The sequence below is a fragment of the Malaclemys terrapin genome, chromosome 21 (genome assembly GCF_027887155.1).
Source record: "Malaclemys terrapin pileata isolate rMalTer1 chromosome 21, rMalTer1.hap1, whole genome shotgun sequence".
NCBI classification, from domain to species: Eukaryota; Metazoa; Chordata; order Testudines; family Emydidae; genus Malaclemys; species Malaclemys terrapin.
Genome location: NC_071525.1, coordinates 19,719,873 through 19,740,835, shown reverse-complemented (window position 1 = coordinate 19,740,835; position 20,963 = coordinate 19,719,873). Strand labels below are relative to the sequence as shown.

Sequence of the window (20,963 nt, the reverse complement as noted above, 5' to 3'; positions counted from 1 at the left end):
GCAATTGAAACCCATTGCTTATTGTCCTGTTCTCAGAGGTTAACGAGAACAATTTTTCACTCTCCTCCTTGTAACGACATTTTATGTACTTGAAAACTGTTCTCATGTCCCCCCTTGGTCTTCTCTTCTCCAGACTAAACAAACCCATTGTGATGGGTTTGGCCACAGAGATCCCCTTGAGACTGTCACCTGACGTGCTGAAATGACCTCTGAGCCTGTTTCCCCTGCCAGCTTGGGACTCCAGAACCCTGCCTTGTTGAGCCAGACACACTAGCCTGCTGCAACACAGACCCAGGGTCTGAACCACGCCCCCAAAGCTGCAGGTTTAACTGAAAACCACTTAGCAGGTACTCCTGTCTCCAGCACCCAGACACCCAGTTCCCAATGGGATCCAAACCCCAAATAATCCGTTTTACTCTGTATAAAGCTTATACAGGGTGTGGCAAAGCTCCGACTTTGTCTCCGTGGGACCCGCGCTTCCAGGCGGTCTATGGTAGCCTCAGAGGCTCACTGCGACCCTCCACGGAGCCCTTCTCTCTCTAGGGCCGGGGTACTGAGCCCTTTTCATCATAAACCAGCAAGGAGGTTGGTGAGAGAACTCCCAGAGTCTCTGCTGTCCCTATGGGCTTTTTCAAGAACGGTTTAGACTCCTGTCCTGACAGGAGCCTGTATTCCCCTCCCAGGTGGTGTTCCTGTAGTGGTGGGTTGGGGGAACCCGGTCCTGCCCTCTACTCCGGGTTCTGGCCCAGGGATCCTAGTGGCAGCAGCTGTTGGCAGGTGACCTTTCACTGCCAGAGCTGCTACATTTCCCTGGGCCACTTCCCCACAGCTCTCCCGCTTCTCTCTCTTAACACCTTCTTCACCCTTACCCTAGGGCTCCCTTCCAGTGGCTTGGGGGTGTCTTCATTACCCAGCCCTTCAGCCGCACTTCCCCTCCTCTGGCTCCCTTTTCCTCTCCCCAGCCTGACCGGAGTGAGCCCTTTATAGTATCAGAGAGGCCTTAATTAGAGTCAGGTGTTCACATTAGCTTAACGGCCTCACCTGACTCTTTGCAGGTTAATTAGAGTCAGGTGTTGACCTTAGTCTAATGGCCTCACCTGACTCTTTGCAGGCTAATTGCAGTCATGTGTCCACCCTAGCCTGGAGCCCCCGTTCTGGTCAGTCAGGGAACAGAAAAATGCATATCCAGTGGCCAGTATATCTGCCTTCTACTACTCTGCTGTACCCAATTGGCCTGGGTCTATCACAAGGGTAAATTCATAAATTGTTCGCCCTCTATAACACTGATAGAGAGATATGCACAGCTGTTTGCCCTCCCCCCCCAGGTATTAGTCACTTACTCTGGGTTTATTAATCAACAAAAGTGATTTTATTAAGTATAAAAAGTAGGATTTAAATGGTTTCAAGCAATAACAGACAGAACAAAGTAAGTCACATAAGCAAAATAAAGCAAAAACACACAAGTCTAAGCCTCATACATTAAGAAACTGATTACAGGTAAAAAGAACAGGAGGACTTGTGGCACCTTAGAGACTAACAAATTTATTTGAGCATAAGCTTTCGTGGGCTACAGCCCACTTCTTCGGATGCATGAAAGCTTATGCTCAAATAAATTTGTTAGTCTCTAAGGTGCCACAAGTCCTCCTGTTCTTTTTGCGGATACAGACTAACACGGCTGCTACTCTGAAACCTGATTAGAGGTCATATCTCACCCTCAGAGATGCTCCAATAAGCTTCTTTCACAGACTAGACTCCTTCCTAGTGTGAGTTCAATCCTTTCCCCTGGTCCAGTACTTGTGAGTTCCAGCAGACATCTCAGGTAATAAGAAGGGGTTTTCTCATGACTGGAAGCCCCCTTTGTCCTGCTCCACTCCCTTTTAGAGCTTGGGCACAGGGCGGGAATCTTTTGCCCGTGCTTGGTTCCCACCCCTCCTTCTAAATGGAAAAGTACCAGGTTTAAGATGGATTTCAGTATCAGGTGACATGGTCACATGTCACTGTAAGACCCCTAGTCTCCATTCCCCATGGGCTGGCCCACACATACACAGGAAGGCTTTTAAGTAGTTAATGCCATTTATAACTGATATGTTACACTTAATATGTTTCCATCAGTGATAGAAGTTTATATCTTATTCTCCCAACTCCAGATATAGAAATAATACATGAAAACAAATAGGATGAACACTTAGTAGATTACAAGCTTTCTAATGACACCACACAAGGGGCATTTAGCGTAAAGCATATTCCAGTTATGTCATATTCATAAGCATACTTCCATAAAGCATATGGAGTGCAACATCACACCCATGTTTTTTAATATTCCCTCATAGGTCCTGTTTTCTAGACTTTTAATCATTTTTGTTGCTCTTCTCTGGACTTCCTCCAATTTGTCCACATCTTTCTTGAAATGTGGCACCCAGAATTGGACACAATACTCCAGTTGCGGCTTAATCAGCGCGGAGTAGAGCGGAAGAATGACTTCTCGTGTCTTGCTTACCTCACTCCTGCTAATACATCCCAGAATGATGTTTCCTTTTTTTGGAACAGCATTACACTGTTGACTCACACTTAGCTTGTGATCCACTATGACCCCCTGATCCCTTTCTGCAGGACTCCTTCCTAGGCAGTCATTTCCCATTCTGTATGTGTGCAACTGATTGTTCCTTCCTAGGTGCAGTACTTTGCATTTGTCCTTATTGAATGTCATCCTATTTCCTTCAGACCATTTCTGCAGTTTGTCCTGCTCACTTTGGATTTTAATCCTAGCCTCCAAAGCACTTGCCACCCCTCCCAGCTTGGTATCGTCCGCTAACTTTATAAGTGTACTCTGTGTGCCATTATCTAAATCACTGATGAAGATATTGAACAGAACCGGACCCAGAACTGATCCTTGCAGGACCCCACTCGTGATGTCCCTCCAGCCTGACTGTGAACCACTGAGGACTACTTTCTGGGAACAATTTTCCATCCGGTTTTGCACCACTTTATAGTAGTTCCATCTAGGTTGTATTTTCCTAGTTTGTTTTTGAGAAGGTCATGGGAGACAGTATCTAAAGCTTTACTAAAGTCAAGATTATACCACATCTACCGCATCCCTCCCTTCCACAAGGCTTGTTACCCTGTCAAGGAAAGCTATCAGGTTGCTTTGACAGGATTTATTATTGACAAATCCATGCTGACTGTTACTTAGCACCTTGTTATCTTCTAGGTGTTTGCAAACTGATTGCTTGATTATTTGTTTCGTTATCTTTCCGGGTACAGAAGTTAAGTTGACTGGTCTGTAATTCCCTGGGTCGTCCTTATTTCACTTTTTATAGACTGGCACTAGATTTGCCCTTTCCAGTCTTCTGGAATCTCTCCTGTCTTCCATGACTTTTCAGAGATAATCGCAAATGGCTCAGATATCTCCTCAGTCAGCTCCCTGAGTGTTCTAGGATGCATTTCATCAGGCCCTGCTGACTTGAAGACATCTAACTTGTCTACGCAATTTTTAACCTGTCCTTTCTCTATTTTAGCCTCAGATCCTACCTCATTTTCACTGGTGTTCACTACATAAAAAGTCTGATTGCTACTAACCTTTTGGTGAAAACTGAAATAATAAAGTCATTTAGCAACTCTGCTATTTCCATTGGCCGTTATTGTCTTTCCCCCCTTCACTGAGTAATGTGCCTACCCTGTCCTTGGTTTTCATCTTGCTTCTAATGTATTTGTAGAATGTTTCCTTCTTACCCATTCTGTCTCTAGCTAGTTTAATCTCGTTTTGTGCCTTGGCCTTTCTAACTTTGTCCTGACATGCTTGTGTTGTGTGTTTATATTAATCCTTCATAATCTGACTTAGTTTCCACTACGACTCTTTTTTGAGCTTCAGATCATTGAAGATCTCCTGGTTTAGCCAGAGTGGTCTCTTGCCATCCTGCCTACACAGTGGGATAGTTTGCTCTTGTGCCCTTAATAACGTCTCCTTGAAAAACTGCCAACGGTCTTTAATACATGGATATAAATAATCCCCAGATTTTCCATCACACTTTTCATCAGTTAATCACAAACCACTCTCTCTCTTTAGATTCCTGGAGATCCTAACACCTGGATTCCGTCTGGAAGCTCCCTGCCCAACTCGACAACCTCAAGGAGGAAAACTGCCTGAAATAGAACCAAGGCCGAAATGCTCTTCTCCGCTCAGTTATTCTATAACTAAATTCCCCCAGCTGGGTGCGACGTCATGCGTGTGAGACTCATTTTGCTGCAATGCCCTTGACATGGAGTGAGGAAGAAAATGTGTCACCGATGAATGTTTACACAATTTAATGACAAGGAATTTAGCAACCTGTTCTGGGAGTGGAAGAGGAGCTGTCGTAATGGAACCAACCCCATGGCCAACCTTAGTTCCCTTGGGATAGTTTCACTGGACCCCCATTTGGTGTCAATCGGCCATTGCTCCATTAGAGTTAATGGAACCAGATCCCGGACTGGTGTCAATTGGCCCTAGCCCCATTAGTCAATGGGGCCAGATCCCTGGCTACTTTCAATTGGCCATTGTTGTGTGATTTACAGCACTTGCCGATCTGGCTAAACACCTCTAATGTGCAAACAGTCACGCCTCTACCCTTGTGACTAAGCTGAGTATCATCTCTTATCTCTGTTGCACGAACCAGCAGACTGGATGGGACAAGTTCTATAAAACAGAAGCTGATGGGTTAGGAAAGAGACAATCTGAATTATATTTAAAGAGGGAGTGTCCAGGTATGAGGGTCGTATAACATGTTACATTTCAGTAAATCATTCACTGTGACGCCCAAGGTATATATGAATCCGATTCTGTCTTTGGCCTAGATAGAGCAGAAAGGGGCCATGCTAGACAGGTTAGTGCATCTCTTCGGTTTTACAGAGAAATTGGAGAATTAACTGAACTATTTTGCAATTGAAGGTAAGAGTTTTTAAGTCGTGTTAAATTATTGTTTGTAATCTTTCATGATCTGCTGAAAAGTGCGTAAAGGCTGGAGATGTCTTTCAAATGCAAGCTCCCATCATAAAACCCCACGATGATGATAGAGCAGGGATAGAGCGACTCAGTTTGTGCAAAGGAAAAGAAGCCGCACTCATGGAATGGTGTGTGAACCAAATAGGGAGATTTTCAAAGGCAAAACCAGCAGCGAGGGGGCCAGTGTCAGCTGAAACCACTGGGAGTCGGGTCTCAGACTCCCTTCGGCTGCTTCTTAGGAAGAAGAGAAGAACCAGTCAACGTACTTGATTTGGACTTTCAAAAAGCCTTCAGCAAACTCCCTCGCTGTAGGGCAATAGGGAATCGAAGCAGCCCTGGGGCGGGAGGCAAGGGAGTGTCATGGAGCAGAAACAGGACAACAGCCAGAGAACAGAGGAGTTTGCAGCGTTGTTGTAGCCGTGTGGGTCCCAGGATATTAGAGAGACAAGGTGGGTGAGGGAATAGCTTTTATTGGACCAGCTTCTGCTAGGGAGAGACACAAGCTCTTGAGCTCCGCTGACCCTCAGAAGAGCTCTGTGTCACTTGGAAGCTCGTTTCTTCCCCCACCTTGTGTCTCTAGAAAACAGAGCGTGAATTCATGGGAATTTTGTGTGATGGCAAAAGCTTAAAAGTGGAGGCCTTCAAGCACTATCCTAGACCCAGCGTTCAAGTTATTCAAATGATCTGCAAGGGGGGTGAGTGAGGGGGTGATGAAATCTGCAGAGGAGGCAACTTATTGTGTTTAGTCAGGAACTTTGGCGAGATCAAACGGAACTGGGTCAATGGGCAACGCGATGGCAGATGAAGTTGAGTTTTGATCAATGCAAAGTAACCACATGGGGGTGGAGGGGTGAGGAGGTTTGGAGCCTCCTAGACCCACAGGTTCTAACTGAACCGGGCTGATCCAGGGAAGGGACCAGAGCGTCCCCGTAGGAAGATCAATGGACACCTCAGCTCGCTGTGCAGCTGCAGAAGAGAGAAGCGAAGAAGCCGTTGGGCTGCCCAAGGGGGTGGAGATAATGTGGAAAACACTGTAGTGCCCCTCTGCAGATGAGCAGGATGCTCTGACCCTGGTGCCCCACAGGCAGCGCCGGTCGCCCCATGTCAGAAGGGACGGTGCCGACCTGGAGCCAATACGGACGAGAGAGTGGAAACCTGGGCCAGGCTAGAGCCCTGCAGCGGGACTGGGATCCCATGGGACCCACTGCCATAATAACGGAAGCGGGTCAAAGTACTTTGTTGCAGGGGGGATTGGGTGGGCAAAGAAAGCCGACTGCGGTAATATGCGGGAAATCACAGGGCAGCAGCTTGTCATCAATAGAATTGCAACAACATAAAGCAAGTTGGTTTTTTAAAAATAAAGATTTTTACCCTTAAATTTAAGCGAGGGCTAGAAAGAGGTTTGATGTATTATAACAGGAGTTAAAGTATTTTGTATGTGGTTTAAACAAGATTTGTTTTATACTTTTAGTGGAAACAATTGTGTCTGACTTCTGCTTATGTATGTATCGTATATCAACCAAACCTTTTTTCTATGTTTTAAAGTATCATGAGGGAATTTGTCTCTCTTGTGGGATTTGTAGATCTAAGGTTTTTGTGGGTGTGAAAGGAATAAAAATGCAAGAAACAATGCGGGAGTGGGTAGGAATGGGATTAAAAAAATAGTCCCACGCCGGGCTCTACCCTGGGGTTCCCGCTCTGTTATTTCTAGGCATGTTTGTGGCATGTGGGAGCTGAGAGCAATTTAATCACCAAAACTTTTCTCCACCCAAAAATGCAGGTTTGCGGCAACTGAAACATTTCGCGAATTTGTGTCAATTTCGTCACCTTGCTGCAGCAGCAAAAACAAATCTTAGAAAAAAAATCCTGAAACAATGGAGATGTTTTGTCTTCTCAATTCCAGACTTAAACGTTTTGATTTTTTTCAACTCAAAATGTCATTTGAAAATTGACGGCAACATTTATCTTTAAACCATTTTAAGAATGTTTTTAAATGCCTGAAAATGAACCAAAACCATTTTTTATTCGGCTTTTTGGTCGGATGAGAATTTTGGTTCAACCGAAATCTGTTTTTATTTCCAGATCTTTTGGAACTGCCAGTGAACCAAAAAATCGGTTATTTGTGCAGCTCTGATCCCTGGTGCTTTCCCCCCCCAAATCTCGGCTGGAATTCCCTCTCCTTCCTCATTTCGGTCTTGTCTCTCTCCTCCTCCCCCCCGGCAGAGCTCGCTGTGTCAGCCATGAGAAGCTCTGTTCAGCTCCAAGCCCAGCCCCGTGCGCCTCCCAGCACCAGGATGGTTTCCTTCATCCTCTGCCTTCTCCCTGCTCTCCTAGCTATGAGTGCACAAGGTGAGTCATCGCTGCTGTGGCCATGTAACCCTCCCTGGACTTGGACCCTTTACACCCCATGGATCCCCAGTCAGGGGAACATCCAGCATGTGCAGGGAGGGGGGATGAGCTCTGTGTGGGGTACAAGGCCAGGACTACACTACAGTTATTGTAGTAATTTAGCCATAGCGCGGTAGCTTGGCAGGCAGAGGCCTGTACTGAATCCACAGCCTATCCCAATGGACGGGGGTTTTCCGTTTCTACAGGAACTCACCTCCCCGAGCAACAGTAGCCAGGCCGAGGGAAGGATTCGCCTGTCAACCTGCACCTACTCCAGGGGTTAGATCGGCCGAGCTGCGGTGCTCAGGGTGTGGACTTTTCAACCCCCCTGAGCAGTGTATCTAGATCACCCTGGTTAGTGTAGACCAGGCCTGAGGGGCACCATTACCGGATACTGCCCTGAATTCTTATTTCCACAAAGGCCCCTCGGCACTGCTTTGGGAGCATAAAGGGGACTAAATATAGGACTAAATGACACTGCTTGGGGATTGAGTGTAACCTGGAATCAGGCCTACAATTTCCGGTAGCAGAGGGCTCTCCAGCCGAACAAACAGAGGCAGAATGAGATCTCATGGCTGGGAGTTGAATTTAGACCAGTCAAAGGTGGAATTAATCCTGGCAGCGGCTTCTCAAGAGGCAGGGTGGATTCTCCATCCCTTGGACTCTGTACATTGAGGTTGGACGTCCTTCTAAAAGATTGGCTCTAGCTCAACCATCAGATATGGGCTGGATGGAAAAGAAAAGTTGCGAAGCAGCTTTACTTACACAGCTTGTGTGCAGGGCGCTGTACGTAAGGACTGAAGGGCAGAGATTCTCCACTTACATGTCCCCAACAGGTCTGTGCGTGTCCACACGCTGTAGTTAATGCCACTTGTATCAATGGTAATTTGGGGAACAAGGGACAATGAACGTCCTTTTGTTCTGTTTTTTGCTTGGCAATTTCCATCCTTCCCATCCCCCACAGATTGCGAAGGGCTGGGCTGATCCAGAGGGATGGGTGCAAAGTTGGATTTACCTTACGCACAGGACCGTGTAACTGGGCTCTAAACCTGGGGGACCGGTCCAGTGGAAAGCCTTCCAAATGGGGAGCAATCCCCACAAGGCTAGGGGACCAAGACAGCTGGCTCCTGCACCCCAAACCTTTTTGTCAGACCCCTCTGCCGGTGACGTGGCAGCCCAGAGAACCTGGCTGCACTCAACTCAATGGCATTTCCTTATTTCTGTGCAACCAAATAACTTTTGAACACTGTGTCCCATCAACCCCAAAATTTCAGGGGATGTTCTAGACATGACTGGGCAGAACCCTATCGACTTTGGGGGAAATCAGAAAACTGGAAGAGGGAAATCTGGGACACACAGAACTGTTGGCATCTGGCCAGCCCAGCCAGACCTTCAGCCCCCTCTGTAACTCTGGGTAGATCAAAGAATTGGTTGGTGGCACCATTGACATCTTCCAGTCCATCAGCCCCTCCCCCCAGCCCTGATATGGGGGATGTGGAAACGGGGAGCACACAGAGCCCCTGGCATGAGGTAGGGGTGGAGGGGGTTGCATGGCATCCCAGAAATAGAACAGGGTGGGAGGGGCAGGCAGGGAGTTTGTTAGGACCATGGGGGGCTGCCAGGAGCCCTGGACGGTGCGACAGAGTCAGCCAACACAATCTGTGAAGCAAGCAACTCTCCAGTACTGTGAATACCTGCACAATGGGTCATCTGGGGTGGGTGGAGTTTATTTTGTGGGCAGAACTTGGGAAAAGTACCATCCCCTTCACCTGTCCCCAGTCTGACCCCCCTGGTACTGCTGGCCCAGGGGCTGAAATTGTGCAATTGCTGAGTGTCCAGGAGGAAATCGGGTCCCTTAGCCCCTCGGCTTGTTTGGGGCAGAGGATGAAGACTGGGGCTGAGGGATGTCAGAGGTGACATTGTTACGCCACAGTAAGAAGGAAACACTTGTTCTTCTTTCTCCAGGTGAGACCCTGACATGTAACACGTGCTTTGGCCAAACGGACACCTGCAGTTTTGCTCCAGGGACCTGCCAAGACAACAAGGCTACTGGTGGCTGCCTCTCCGTGGCAGAAGCTATTACACTGGGTAGGTGACATTGCCATCAACCCAGGCACATCCTATCCTGCAGTCTGTCACCATCCTCATCGCTAAGGACAACCCCAAACAGTCCATCGACAAAGCACATTCACCCGGCACAGAACTCTCAGTCTGTGCTCGACACGGCCTTTATTCAGGCAACGTTACGGTGTCTTATGTAGCGACTGGAAGACTCGGCGGTTCGAAATCCTGGCCCCATTGGAGTCCGTTGTAAATCTCCCATTGACTTCAGTGGGGTCAGGATCTCACCCCTTGAGCTTTATCCCCGCAATGGACGGCTGCGCTGCAAGAAGCGAAGCTGCTTTGGGTGGAAATGCACTTTCTGAATCGTGTTAAAAAAGGAAATTGGCGCTGAGATCCCTTGGACACGGCCGGGCTCCCAATGTCCTGTCTGAAGCTGTTAGTCACCTGCTCAGGGCTGGAGCTCTGCCTTACACGGTTCTTCCCCTTGCTTGGGATGCAAATTCAAGATACTTTTTGCCATTTGACTTAAAGAGATTCCAAACCGTCTCCATGTTCAACTCCCTGAGGTTCTCACGCCAGCGGATCTCGCTAGTTCCCTTCATTTCGCAACGTTTGGAATCGAAAATCTGAGTTACAGACCTGGCTTTGTTCATCCTCCCACTGAATTACAGAGAGTAAATGGCTCCTTCCACTTACCTTGTAAGAAGGATGCAAAGCACAGCATCAGCTTTAACGTCGTCTGGCATTATCTACCTACCTACCTGCTTCTCTATCTATCCCCATCCACCCCCTCTATCTATCTATCTATCTATCTATCTATCCCCATACATGCCCACCTGCCTCTCACCACACTCAGGAAATGTTCCCATCACAGTCACAAATGGGTTTATTAAAACTTCCACCCACTCAGGGTGTCTTTGTAGCGAGCGGCGACTCACCAGCGTGGCGCCTCCTGCTGGTCGTCCTGTGAATTAGCTCTCCAGCTCCGGAGCGCCCTCTGCAGGCCTCTGTCTCGCCTATCGCTGGCCCCTGTGACCCTCCCGGACCCCGGTGCCCCCTTTTCCCTGGGGTTCTGCCCTAGCAGTACCCCCACAGCTCTCTGGGTCTCCCCTTCCCGGGGAACCCCCAACCTTGTATCCCCACCTCGCCTCAGTCTATGGCCACTGCCAGTCATCAAGGAGCCCCCGTTCCCTGGGGCAGACTGCAGTATAAACGTCACTCATCATAGGCAAGGGGGGTTTGGACCCGCTGCCCTTGCCTAACCCTCAGACTGCACCTCTGTAGCTCCAGTGCCTCCCTTAGGCCCTTCTCAAGGCCTGCAGCCTGGGGGGTTGCCAGGCTGGGATTCCCCAGCCCCGCTCCACTCAGGCACCCTATTCAGCTCGCTAGCAGCCAGGCCCTTCTCTCTTGCGAGCTAGAGAGAATCTGCCCGAGCTCCTGGCCCACAGCCTCTTATAGGGCGTGGCCCCACCTGTGGCTATTTCCCCCAATCAGCCTATTCTTACTGGTTCCCCACCACAGCCCTTCCCAGAGCTGTTTTAAACCCCGTCAGGGCAGGAGCAGGGTTACTGCCCTGCTACAGTCTTCACTGCAGAGTTAACATGGGCTGTCACCCGAGTTTGAGCCCTAATCCCCACACCTCCCCCTACTATCCACCCAGAAAACCCTTTAACCTCAGGTTAGCTGCTGCAATTTGGGGTGGAGTTTAGACCCGGGTTCCTCTTTATCTTCCTGAATTGTGGGTCCAAGAACTAGATACAGGATCCCAGCAGCGTCGCCCCAGGGCCAAATATGGAGGGAAAATAACCTCCCTGCTGTTACTCGCGGGTCCCCTCCCAGCCTCTCATTTTCTTTTTTGGTTTTCTGTCTTTAACAAAGATGGGACACAGAACACGTACTTCTACAAACAGTGTCTGAGTAGCTATAAGAGTGACATCGAAGTCCCCATCTCCTTCACTGTTGGGAATGGCAAGTATGTGAGGATCAACACCACACGATGCAACACAGATAACTGTAACTCGGCTGTACTTGGAGGTAAGTTATGAGTGTGTTTTTACCGTCCCTCTTTAACGGGTTGTCGACATGAACAGTGAGACGGCGCTGAGCTGGGCTGTGAATCCAGCTCCTCGTGTGCCCCCTGCCGATGCCCGTGACCGTTCGGGCGCTTTGGAAGGGCACTAGCTCAAAGCACATTAACGAACGGTTCACGCACGTCAGCAGGGTGCACGTGGCCAGCTAGGCCGTGGCAGTCTGGTGCAGGGTCGATTCACACCTGGTGGATCCTTACACCCCGGCCCCCCTTGTTACAGTCGAATGGTTCATGTGGACCATCCCCTGGCACAAGTGTATTATTTCCCATTTCTCCCCTTTACTGCCCCCAATGTCCATTCACTCGAATGTCATTTCTGTCGCCATTGAAATGCCCATAGTTGGCGGGTCTCCAAACCAGGGGGTAGAACAGTCGGGGCCCATGTGAAATCAGACGGGCGAGGGCTGCATGCAAGAGGGGGCAGCAGCTGGAAGAGGCTCAAATCTAAACCTCCCTGAACCTGTCAGGCTCCACCTTCAAACTAGCCGGGGTCTGGAACTGATTGGATGCGGCGTTCAAGGACAGTCGTGTCACAGACAGACAGAGAAATGCCATGGGGCTGGGGGTAGGGCCTTCACCTGCTCAGACAATGCAGGGCACATCCACCAGATTGAACGAGGTTTAACCCACCCTGTGACCATCTCTCTCTCTCTCTCGGTTCTCAGTGCCCACGGGGAGCACCACCGAGAATGGGCTGCAGTGCCCAACCTGCTTCGCTCTGAACTTCACTCTCTGCAACAGCTCAGTCACCCCTTGTAACGGGGACGAGACCTATTGCATCGATTTCACTGGGTTTCTATACCAAGGTAAATGCTGCCAGCTGGCCGCAGTGGGGGAGCTACCCCAGGAATCTCACACCCCAGGAACTCCCCAGAGAGCTGGTGAAAACTAGTCTGTGCTGGGCCCTTGGGCGGGTGGGGGCATCCAAGAGGGTTTTTTGGCAGGAGGGAAGGAGAGAGGAACTTGGAAATTTCCCCTTCCTCACCAGTTCCCCCATCTCAGTAATGCCGCCCTGGTCCTGGAGTTATACAACATGGTATCTTGCCATGAGAAGGGTTGTTATGTCAATGATGCAGAGCTGGGGATAGAACCCAGGAGTCCTGGCTCCCAGCCCCCACTGCTCTAACCACTAGACTCCACTCCCTTTATGTTTAATGTGAAGCTAAGCTATTGCTCAGTGCGGAAGCTCCTGTTCTCAGTGTGTGTCCAGGACTCCCAGCGCTTTGGGGTGTTTATACAATAACTGAACCGAGCGGTTGGGGCTGCCGGGGACGGTGAGAGCCGGACGTGTTCCCCGGGGGTGCCGGGCGCTGGGGAAGGATCCGCCCCCGGCGATCAGCTGGGTCCCAAACTCCAGCTTCAGTTTCTTGTGTGGAGCTGCAGAAAGTGGTTTGGGGGAGACGAGAGGGGACCAGACGCCCGCCCTGCCGTGGCCGGTTACAGCGAGAGCAGGGAGAGCACTCGGCGGGTGGGAACGGGAGGCAGAGGTGGGAACCGCTGGATGGTGGAGATAGAGGTTCTGGGGGCAGAGAAGGAACCAGAGCTGCCCGCGCCGAATAACAGGCTGGTTTCGTCCCTCAGGTTCATCTCCTTCACCATTTCAAGCGAAAGGCTGCGCTACTGCATCTGCTCAGGCCATTAAACCTGGAGCCAACCTGATTTCTACACCCTACACGTTCTCCTTTTTTTGGGGGCAAAGTGTTCCAGCACAGAAAATACCCACCAGCCCCCCTCCCATAACCACCCCCTCCGCTAATACCACCAACCCCCCTCCCACAAATGCCATCCCTGCTAATACCACCACCAGCCCCACCACCACTCCTACTACCACCACTACCACCCCTACAACCACCACCACCCCCAACACAACTACCACAAACAAAACAACCACCACCCAGAAAACACCCACCCCTACAACCACCCCCACCACCAAACCCACTACCCCATCCAAAACAACCACCTCATCCAAACCCGCCCGCCCCGCCCAAACAACCCCCAGTGGGGCCAGCCCGGCTCTGGGGAAATTCTCCTTTGCCCTCTACCTGCCTGGCCTGACTGGGCTGCTGCTGGTGAAGCTGCTCTCCTGACCCCGCCCGGCACGGCCCACGCAGCACCTGGTGCCTGTGAATAAAGGCCTGAAGTCCCAGCTACCCCCCTCCGAGGACCCTCCGCGCTGCCGGGGCGATGCAAAGGGGCTGCTGCATAGCCAAGGGTCTGCCCAGCGTATGGGTGTGTGTCTGTCCCGGTACCTCGCGGCTGGCTGGAATCTCTCTGTGCATTAGCAAATTCACCGAATAAATCAGGATCTGAAATAAAAGCCCCGGTGTGGTGGTGTGTTTGCGTTGCCTGTTGCTGAGCCCGTCCGCATGAGACTGGGGCGCTGTCAGATGCATTAGCCACAGAAGAATTTGCTTGGCTTTGTGTGTGTGTGTGCGTGTGTGTGCGTGTGTGTATAAATATAAAATCTACAATAAAAATCTACATTCCAAGCACACCATGGATGTTGCCCACTCAAGCACTGAGAAGTTAGGAAATGCCAGAACACACAGTGCCAGTACGAGCTTAATTCAATCCCCCGGCGCGTTTGCAGTGTGCTACAGCCTTTGATTCCACGATCACACACTGTGCGTTTCCACCGCAGCCCTGCCTCGGTCAATACGTCTTTTCCTTCTCGTTGGGGCATTACCACAGCCGTATATCTCACCCGCCATTCCTAGCCCGCACTTCCCTGAACGATTAATGACACCTCCTGGGCCTCTCTGTGGAGTTCTCACCACAGGATCTGGGGGCCTCACAGACATTCATCACTTGGTTTGTGCAACAGCCTGGTGGGACTTGGGAAACTGAAGCACGGTGGGGCTCCACACAGGGGGTCCTGACACACATCTGCCGCGCAAATGGCCACACTGCTATCCACACTCGAGCATAAGAATGTAAGAATGGCCATACTGGGTCAGACCAAAGGTCCATCTAGCCCAGTGTCTTGTCTTCGGACAGTGGCCAATGCCAGGTGTCCCAGAGGGAATGAACAGAACAGAGACTCATCAAGTGATCCATCCCCCGTCGCTCATTTCCAGCTTCTGGCAAACAGAGGCTAGGGACACTATTCCTGCCCATCCTGGCTAATAGCCATTGATGGACCTATCCTCCATGAACTTATCTAGTTCTTGTTTGAACCCTGTTATAGTCTTGGCCTTCACAACATCCCCTGGTAAAGAATTCCACAGGTTGACTGTGAGTTGTATGAAGAAGTACTTCCTTTTTTTGTTTTAAACCTGCTGACTATTAATTTCATTTGGTGGCCCCCAGTTCTTGTGTTATGAGGAGTAAACAACACTTCCTTATTCACTTTCTCCACACCAGTCATGATTTTATAGACCCCTATGATATCTCCTCTTGGTCGTCTCTTTTCCAAGCTGAAAAGTCCCAGTCTTATTAATCTCTCCTCATATGGCCAGAAGTTCCATACCCCTTATCATTTATGTTGCCCTTTTCTGAACCTTTTCCAATTCCAATATATCTTTTTTGAGATGGGGCGACTACATCTGCACACAGTATTCCAGATGTGAGTGTAGCATGGATTTATATAGAAGCAATATGATATTTTCTGTCTTATTATCTTATCCCTTTCTTGATGATTCCCAACATTCTGTTTGCTTTTTTGACTGACGCTGCACATGGAGTGGATGTTTTCAGAGAACTATCTACAGTGACTCCAAGATCTCTTTCTTGAGTGGTAACAGCTAATTTAGACCCCATCATTTTATATGTTGAGTTGGGATTATGGTTTTCAATGTGCATTACTTTGCATTTATCAACATTGAATTTCATCTGCCATTTTGTTACCCAGTCACCCAGTTTTGTGAGATCCCTTTGTAACACTTCGCAGTCAGCTTTGGACTTAACTCTCTTGAGTAGTTTTGTATCATCTGTAAATTTTTCCACCTCACTGTTTACCCCTTTTTCCAGATCGTTTATAAATATGTTGAAAAGGACTGTGCCCAGTTCAGACCCTTGGGGGACACCACTATTTACCTTTCTCCATTCTGAAAACTGACAATTTATTCCTTCCCTTTGCTTCCTATCTTTTAACCAGTTACTGACCTATGAGGGAACCTTCCCTCTTATCCCATGACAGCTTACTTTGTTTAAGACCCTTTGGTAATAGATGTTGTCAAAGGCTTTCTGAAAATCTAAGTACACTAGATCCACTGGATCCCCCTTGTCCACATGCTTGTTGACCCCCTCAAAGAATTCTAGTAGATTGGTGAGGCGTGATTTTCCTTTACAAAAAATCATGTTGACTCTTCCCCAACAAATCATGTTCATCCATGTGTCTGATCATTCTGTTCATTATTATAGTTTCAACCAGTTTGCCAAGTACTGAAGTCAGGAGTACCGGCCTGTAATTACCAGGATCACCTCTCGAGTCTTTTTTAAAAATTGGCATCACATTAGCGATCCTCCTTTCATCTGGTACAGAAGCTGATTTAAATGTTAGGTTACAGATGACAGTTAGTAGTATATCCTCAATTTGACATTTGAGTTCCTTCAGACCTCTTGGGTGAATACCATCTGGGCCTGGTGACTTAATAATATTTAGTTTATCAATGTGTTCCAAAACCTCCTCTAATGACACCTCAATTTGGGACAGTTCCTCAGATCTGTCATCCAAAAAGAATGGCTCAGGTATGGGAATCTCCCTCACATCCTCAACAGTGAAGACCGATGCCCCTGTTCCTGTTTGCCAGAAGTTGGGAATGGGTGATGGGGGGTGGATCACTTGATTATTACCTGTTCTGTTCATTCCCTCTGGGACACCTGGCATTTGCCACTGTCAGCGGACAGGATACTGGACTAGATGGACCTTTGGTCTGACCCAGTATGGCCGTCCTTATGTTCTTACAGGTCTTTGTCTAACGTGCTCTTAAAAATTTCCAATTATGAAGAGTTCACAACCTCCTTAGGTAATTTATTCCAGTGCTTAACTACCCTGACTAGATAGGTCAAGATTTTCCTATGTCCGATTCAAACCACCCTTGCTGCAATTTAAACCCATTGCTTCTTGTCCTGTCCTCAGAGGTTAACGAGAACAATTTTTCACTCTCCTCCTTCTAACGACGTTTTATGTAGTTGAAAACTGTTCTCATGTCCCCCCTTGGTCTTCTCTTCTCCAGACTAAACAAACCCATTGTGACGGGTTTGGTCACAGAGATCCCCTTGGGACTATCCATTTTACTCTGTATAAAGCTTATACAGGGTGTGGCAAAGCTTATACAGGGTAAATTCATAAATTTTCCGCCCTCTATAACACGGATAGAGAGATATGCACAGCCGTTTGCTCCCTCAGGTATTAATATCTTACTCTGGGTTTATTAATAAACAAAAGTGATTTTATTAAGTATAAACAGTAGGATTTAAGTGTTTTCAAGTAATAACAGACAGAACAAAGTAAGTCACCAAGCAAAATAAGGCAATAACACACAGGTCTAAGCCTAATACATTAAGAAACTGATTACAGGTAAAAAGCAACAGAGGGTCCTGTGGCACCTTTAAGACTAACAGAAGTATTGGAGCATAAGCTTTCGTGGGTAAGAACCTCACTTCTTCAGATGCAAGTAATGGAAATGTCCAGAGGCAAGTATAAATCAATATGGAGATAACGAGGTTAGTTCAATCAGGGAGGGTGAGGTGCTCTGCTAGCAGTTGAGGTGTGAACACCAAGGGAGGAGAAACTGCTTCTGTACTTGGATAGCCATTCTCAGTTTTTGTTTAATCCTGATCTGATGGTGTCAAATTTGCAAATGAACTGGAGCTCAGCAGTTTCTCTTTGGAGTCTGGTCCTGAAGTATTTTTTGCTGTAAGACGACTACCTTTACATCTGCTATGGTGTGGCCAGGGAGGTTGAAGTGTTCTCCTACAGGTTTTTGTATATTGCCATTCCTGATATCTGACTTGTGTCCATTTATCCTCTTGCGTAGTGACTGTCCGGTTTGGCCAATGTACATAGCAGAGGGGCATTGCTGACATATGATGGCATATATAACATTGGTGGACATGCAGGTGAATGAGCCGGTGATGTTGTAGCTGATCTGGTTAGGTCCTGTGATGGTGTTGCTGGTGTAGATATGTGGGCAGAGTTGGCATCGAGGTTTGTTGCATGGGTTGGTTCCTGAGTTAGAGTTGTTATGGTGCGGTGTGTGGTTGCTGGTGATTACAGGTAATATCTCACCCTCAGAGATGCTCCAATAAGCTTCTTTCACAGACTAGACTCCTTCCTAGTCTGGCCCCATTCCTTTCCATGGTACAGTTTTTGTTAGTTCCAGCAGACATCTCTGGTAGTAAGAAGGGGTTTTCTCATGACTGGAAGCCCCCTTTGTCTTGCTCCATTCCCTTTTATAACTTTGGCACAAGGCGAGAATCTTTTGCCTGTGCTTGGTTCCCACCCCTCCTTCTAAATGGAAAAGTACCAGGTTTAAGATGGATTTCATATCAGGTGACATGGCCACGTCTCCATTCCCCGTGGGCTGGCCCACACATACACAGGAAGGCTTTCAAGAAACTAAGGCCATTTAAAACTGATTGTTTCTGGAGCATCCTTAATGGCCTCCACTTAATATGTTTACATCAGTGATACAAGTTTATATCTTATTCTCCCAACTCCAGATATAGAAATAATACATGAAAACAAATAGGATGAACACACTTAGTAGATTACAAGCTTTCTAATGACACCACACAAGGGGTATTTAGCGTAAAACATATGCCAGTTATGTCATATTCATAAGCATACTTCCATAAAGCTTCCGTTGTATAAGGCGCTGGTGAGACCTCATTTGGAGTACTGTGTGCAGTTCTGGTCTCCCATGTTTAAAAAAGATGAACTCAAACTGGAACGGGTGCAGAGAAGGGCCACTAGGATGATCACAGGAATGGAAAACCTGTCGTATGAAAGGAGACTAGAGGAGCTCGGGTTGTTTAGTCTGACAAAGCGAAAGCTGAGGGGGGATATGATTGCTCTCTTTAAATATATCAGAAGGATAAATACAAGGGAGGGAGAGGAATTATTCCAGCTTAGTACTAATGTGGACACGAGAACGAATGGATATAAACTGGACGTGGGGAAGTTCAGGCTTGAAATTAGACGAAGGTTTTTGACCATCAGAGGGGTGAAATATTGGAACGGCCTTCCGAGGGAAACGGTGGGGGCGACGGACCTGTCTGGTTTTAAGATTAAGTTAGATAAGTTTATGGAGGGAATGGTTTAATGGTAAAACATATTAGCCAAGGAATACCAAGCAATGGCAGGTAAATAGTATAATGGCTAACAAGGGTCAGGCTGGAGACTCTTGCCTACATGCTCGGGGTCTTACTGATCGCCATATTTGGGGTCGGGAAGGAATTTTCCTCCAGGGTAGATTGGCTGAGGCCCTGGAGGTTTTTCGCCTTCCTCCGCAGCATGGGGCAGGGATCGCTAGCAGGAGGGTTCTCTGCCAATTGAAGTCACTAAAACACAGGATTTGGGGACTTCAACAGCAGAGTCAAGGGAAGGGGTAGGGACAGTTTTGTGGCCTGCAGCATGCAGGGGGTCAGACCAGATGATCATGATGGTCCCTTCTGACCTTAAAGTCTATGAGTCTATGAGTCTATGAGTGCAACATCACACCCACGTTTTTTAATCTTCCCTCATAGGTCATGTTTTCTAGACCTTTAATCATTTTTGCTGCTCTTCTCTGGACTTCCTCCAATTTGTCCACATCTTTCCTGAAATATGGAGCCCAGAACTGGACACAACATTCCAGTTGAGGCTTAATCAGCACGGAGTAGAGCGGAAGAATTACTTCTTGTATCTTGATTACCACACTCTTGCTAAGACAGTCCAAAATGATGGTTTTGTTTTTGCAACAGCATTACATTGTTGACTCACACTTAGCTTGTGACCCACTATGACCCCCTGATCCCTTTCCGCAGTTCTCCTTCCTAGGTAGTCATTTCCCATTTTGTATGTGTGCAACTGATTGTTCCTTCCTAAGTGGAGTACTTTACATTTTTCCTTATTGAATTTCATTGTATTTCCTTCAGACCACTTATCCAGTTTGTCCACCACATTTTGGATTTTAATCCTATCCTCCAAAGCACTTGCAACCCCTCTCAGCTTGGTATCATCCACAAACTTTATCAGTATACTCTCTATGCCATGATCTAAATAATTTATGAAGACATTGAACAGAGCTGGACCCAGAACTGATCCCTTCAGGACCCCATTCATTATGCCCTTCCAGCCTGACTGTGAACCACTGATGACTACTTTCTGGGAACAATTTTCCAACCGGTTTTGCACCACTTTATAGTAGCTTCATCGAGGTTGTATTTTCCTAGTTTGTTTATGAGAAGGTCTTGGGAGACAGTATCTAAAGCTTTACTAAAGTCAAGATTATACCACATCTACCGCATCCCTCCCTTCCACAAGGCTTGTTACCCTGTCAAGGAAAGCTATCAGGTTGCTTTGACATGATTTATTATTGACAAATCCATGTTGGCTGTTACTTAGCACCTTGTAATCTTCTAGGTGTTTGCAAACTGATTGCTTGATTATTTGTTCCATTATCTTTCCGGGAACAGAAGTTAAGTTGACTGGTTTGTAATTCCCTGGGTCGTCCTTATTTCACTTTTTATAGACTGGCAGTAGATTTGCCCTTTCCAGTCTTCTGGAATCTCTCCCGTCTTCCATGACTTTTCAGAGATAATCACTAATGGCTCAGATATCTCCTCAGTCAGCTCCTGGAGTATTCTAGGATGTATTTCATGAGGCCCTGTTGACCAGAAGACATTTAACTTGTCTACGCAATTTTTAACCTGTTCTTTCTCTATTTTAGTTTAGTTTAATGGAGATATCCCATCTCCTAGAACTGGAAGGGACCTTGAAAGGTCATCGAGTCCAGCCCCCTGCCTTCACTAGCAGGACCAAGTACTGATTTTGCCCCAGATCCCCAAGTGGCCCCCTCAAGGATTGAACTCACAACCCTCTGATCCTACCTCATATTCGCTGGTGTTCACTACATAAGACGTCTGATTGCTACTAACCTTCTGGTGAAAACTGAAACAATACAGTCATTTAGCACCTCTGCCATTTCCATTGTCCGTTATTGTCTTTCCCCCCTTCACTGAGTAATGCGCCTACCCTGTCCTTGGTTTTCATCTTCCTTCTAATATATTTGTAGAATGTTTCCTTCTTACCCTTTCTGTCTCTAGCTAGTTTAATCTCGTTTTGTGCCTTGGCCTTTCTAACTTTGTCCTGACATGCTTGTTTTGAGTGTTTATATTAATCCTTCATAATCTGACTTACTTTCCACTTTTTGTGGGACTCTTTTTAGAGTTTCAGATCATTGAAGATCTCCTGGTTTGGACAGAGTGGTCTCTTGCCATCCTTCCTACGCAGTGGGA

The 20,963-nt window shown here is 47.7% G+C and overlaps 1 protein-coding gene across 1 annotated transcript; it reads left to right on the top strand.

The window, feature by feature from the left end:
• The first annotated feature begins 7,272 nt into the window (after nt 1-7,272).
• On the top strand, nt 7,273-13,822 carry LOC128827392 (phospholipase A2 inhibitor and Ly6/PLAUR domain-containing protein-like). The gene is made up of 6 exons (XM_054011239.1): nt 7,273-7,327; nt 9,332-9,454; nt 11,309-11,464; nt 12,185-12,325; nt 13,101-13,241; nt 13,515-13,822. The coding sequence occupies exons 1-6, from the start codon at nt 7,273-7,275 to the stop codon at nt 13,604-13,606; spliced, it is 708 nt and encodes a 235-aa protein (XP_053867214.1). The 3' UTR covers nt 13,607-13,822.
• The last annotated feature ends 7,141 nt before the right edge of the window (nt 13,823-20,963 follow it).

What these genes read in the sequence shown, in the direction of transcription:
- LOC128827392 (XM_054011239.1), top strand. Translation starts at nt 7,273, where the DNA reads ATGGTTTCCTTCATCCTCTGCCTTCTCCCTGCTCTCCTAGCTATGAGT. An exon ending in GGCAGAAGCTATTACACTGG is followed by an intron (nt 9,455 to 11,308) that starts GTAGGTGACATT and finishes TCTTTAACAAAG; the next exon opens with ATGGGACACAGAACACGTAC. An exon ending in TCCAGCACAGAAAATACCCA is followed by an intron (nt 13,242 to 13,514) that starts CCAGCCCCCCTC and finishes CCCAAACAACCC; the next exon opens with CCAGTGGGGCCAGCCCGGCT.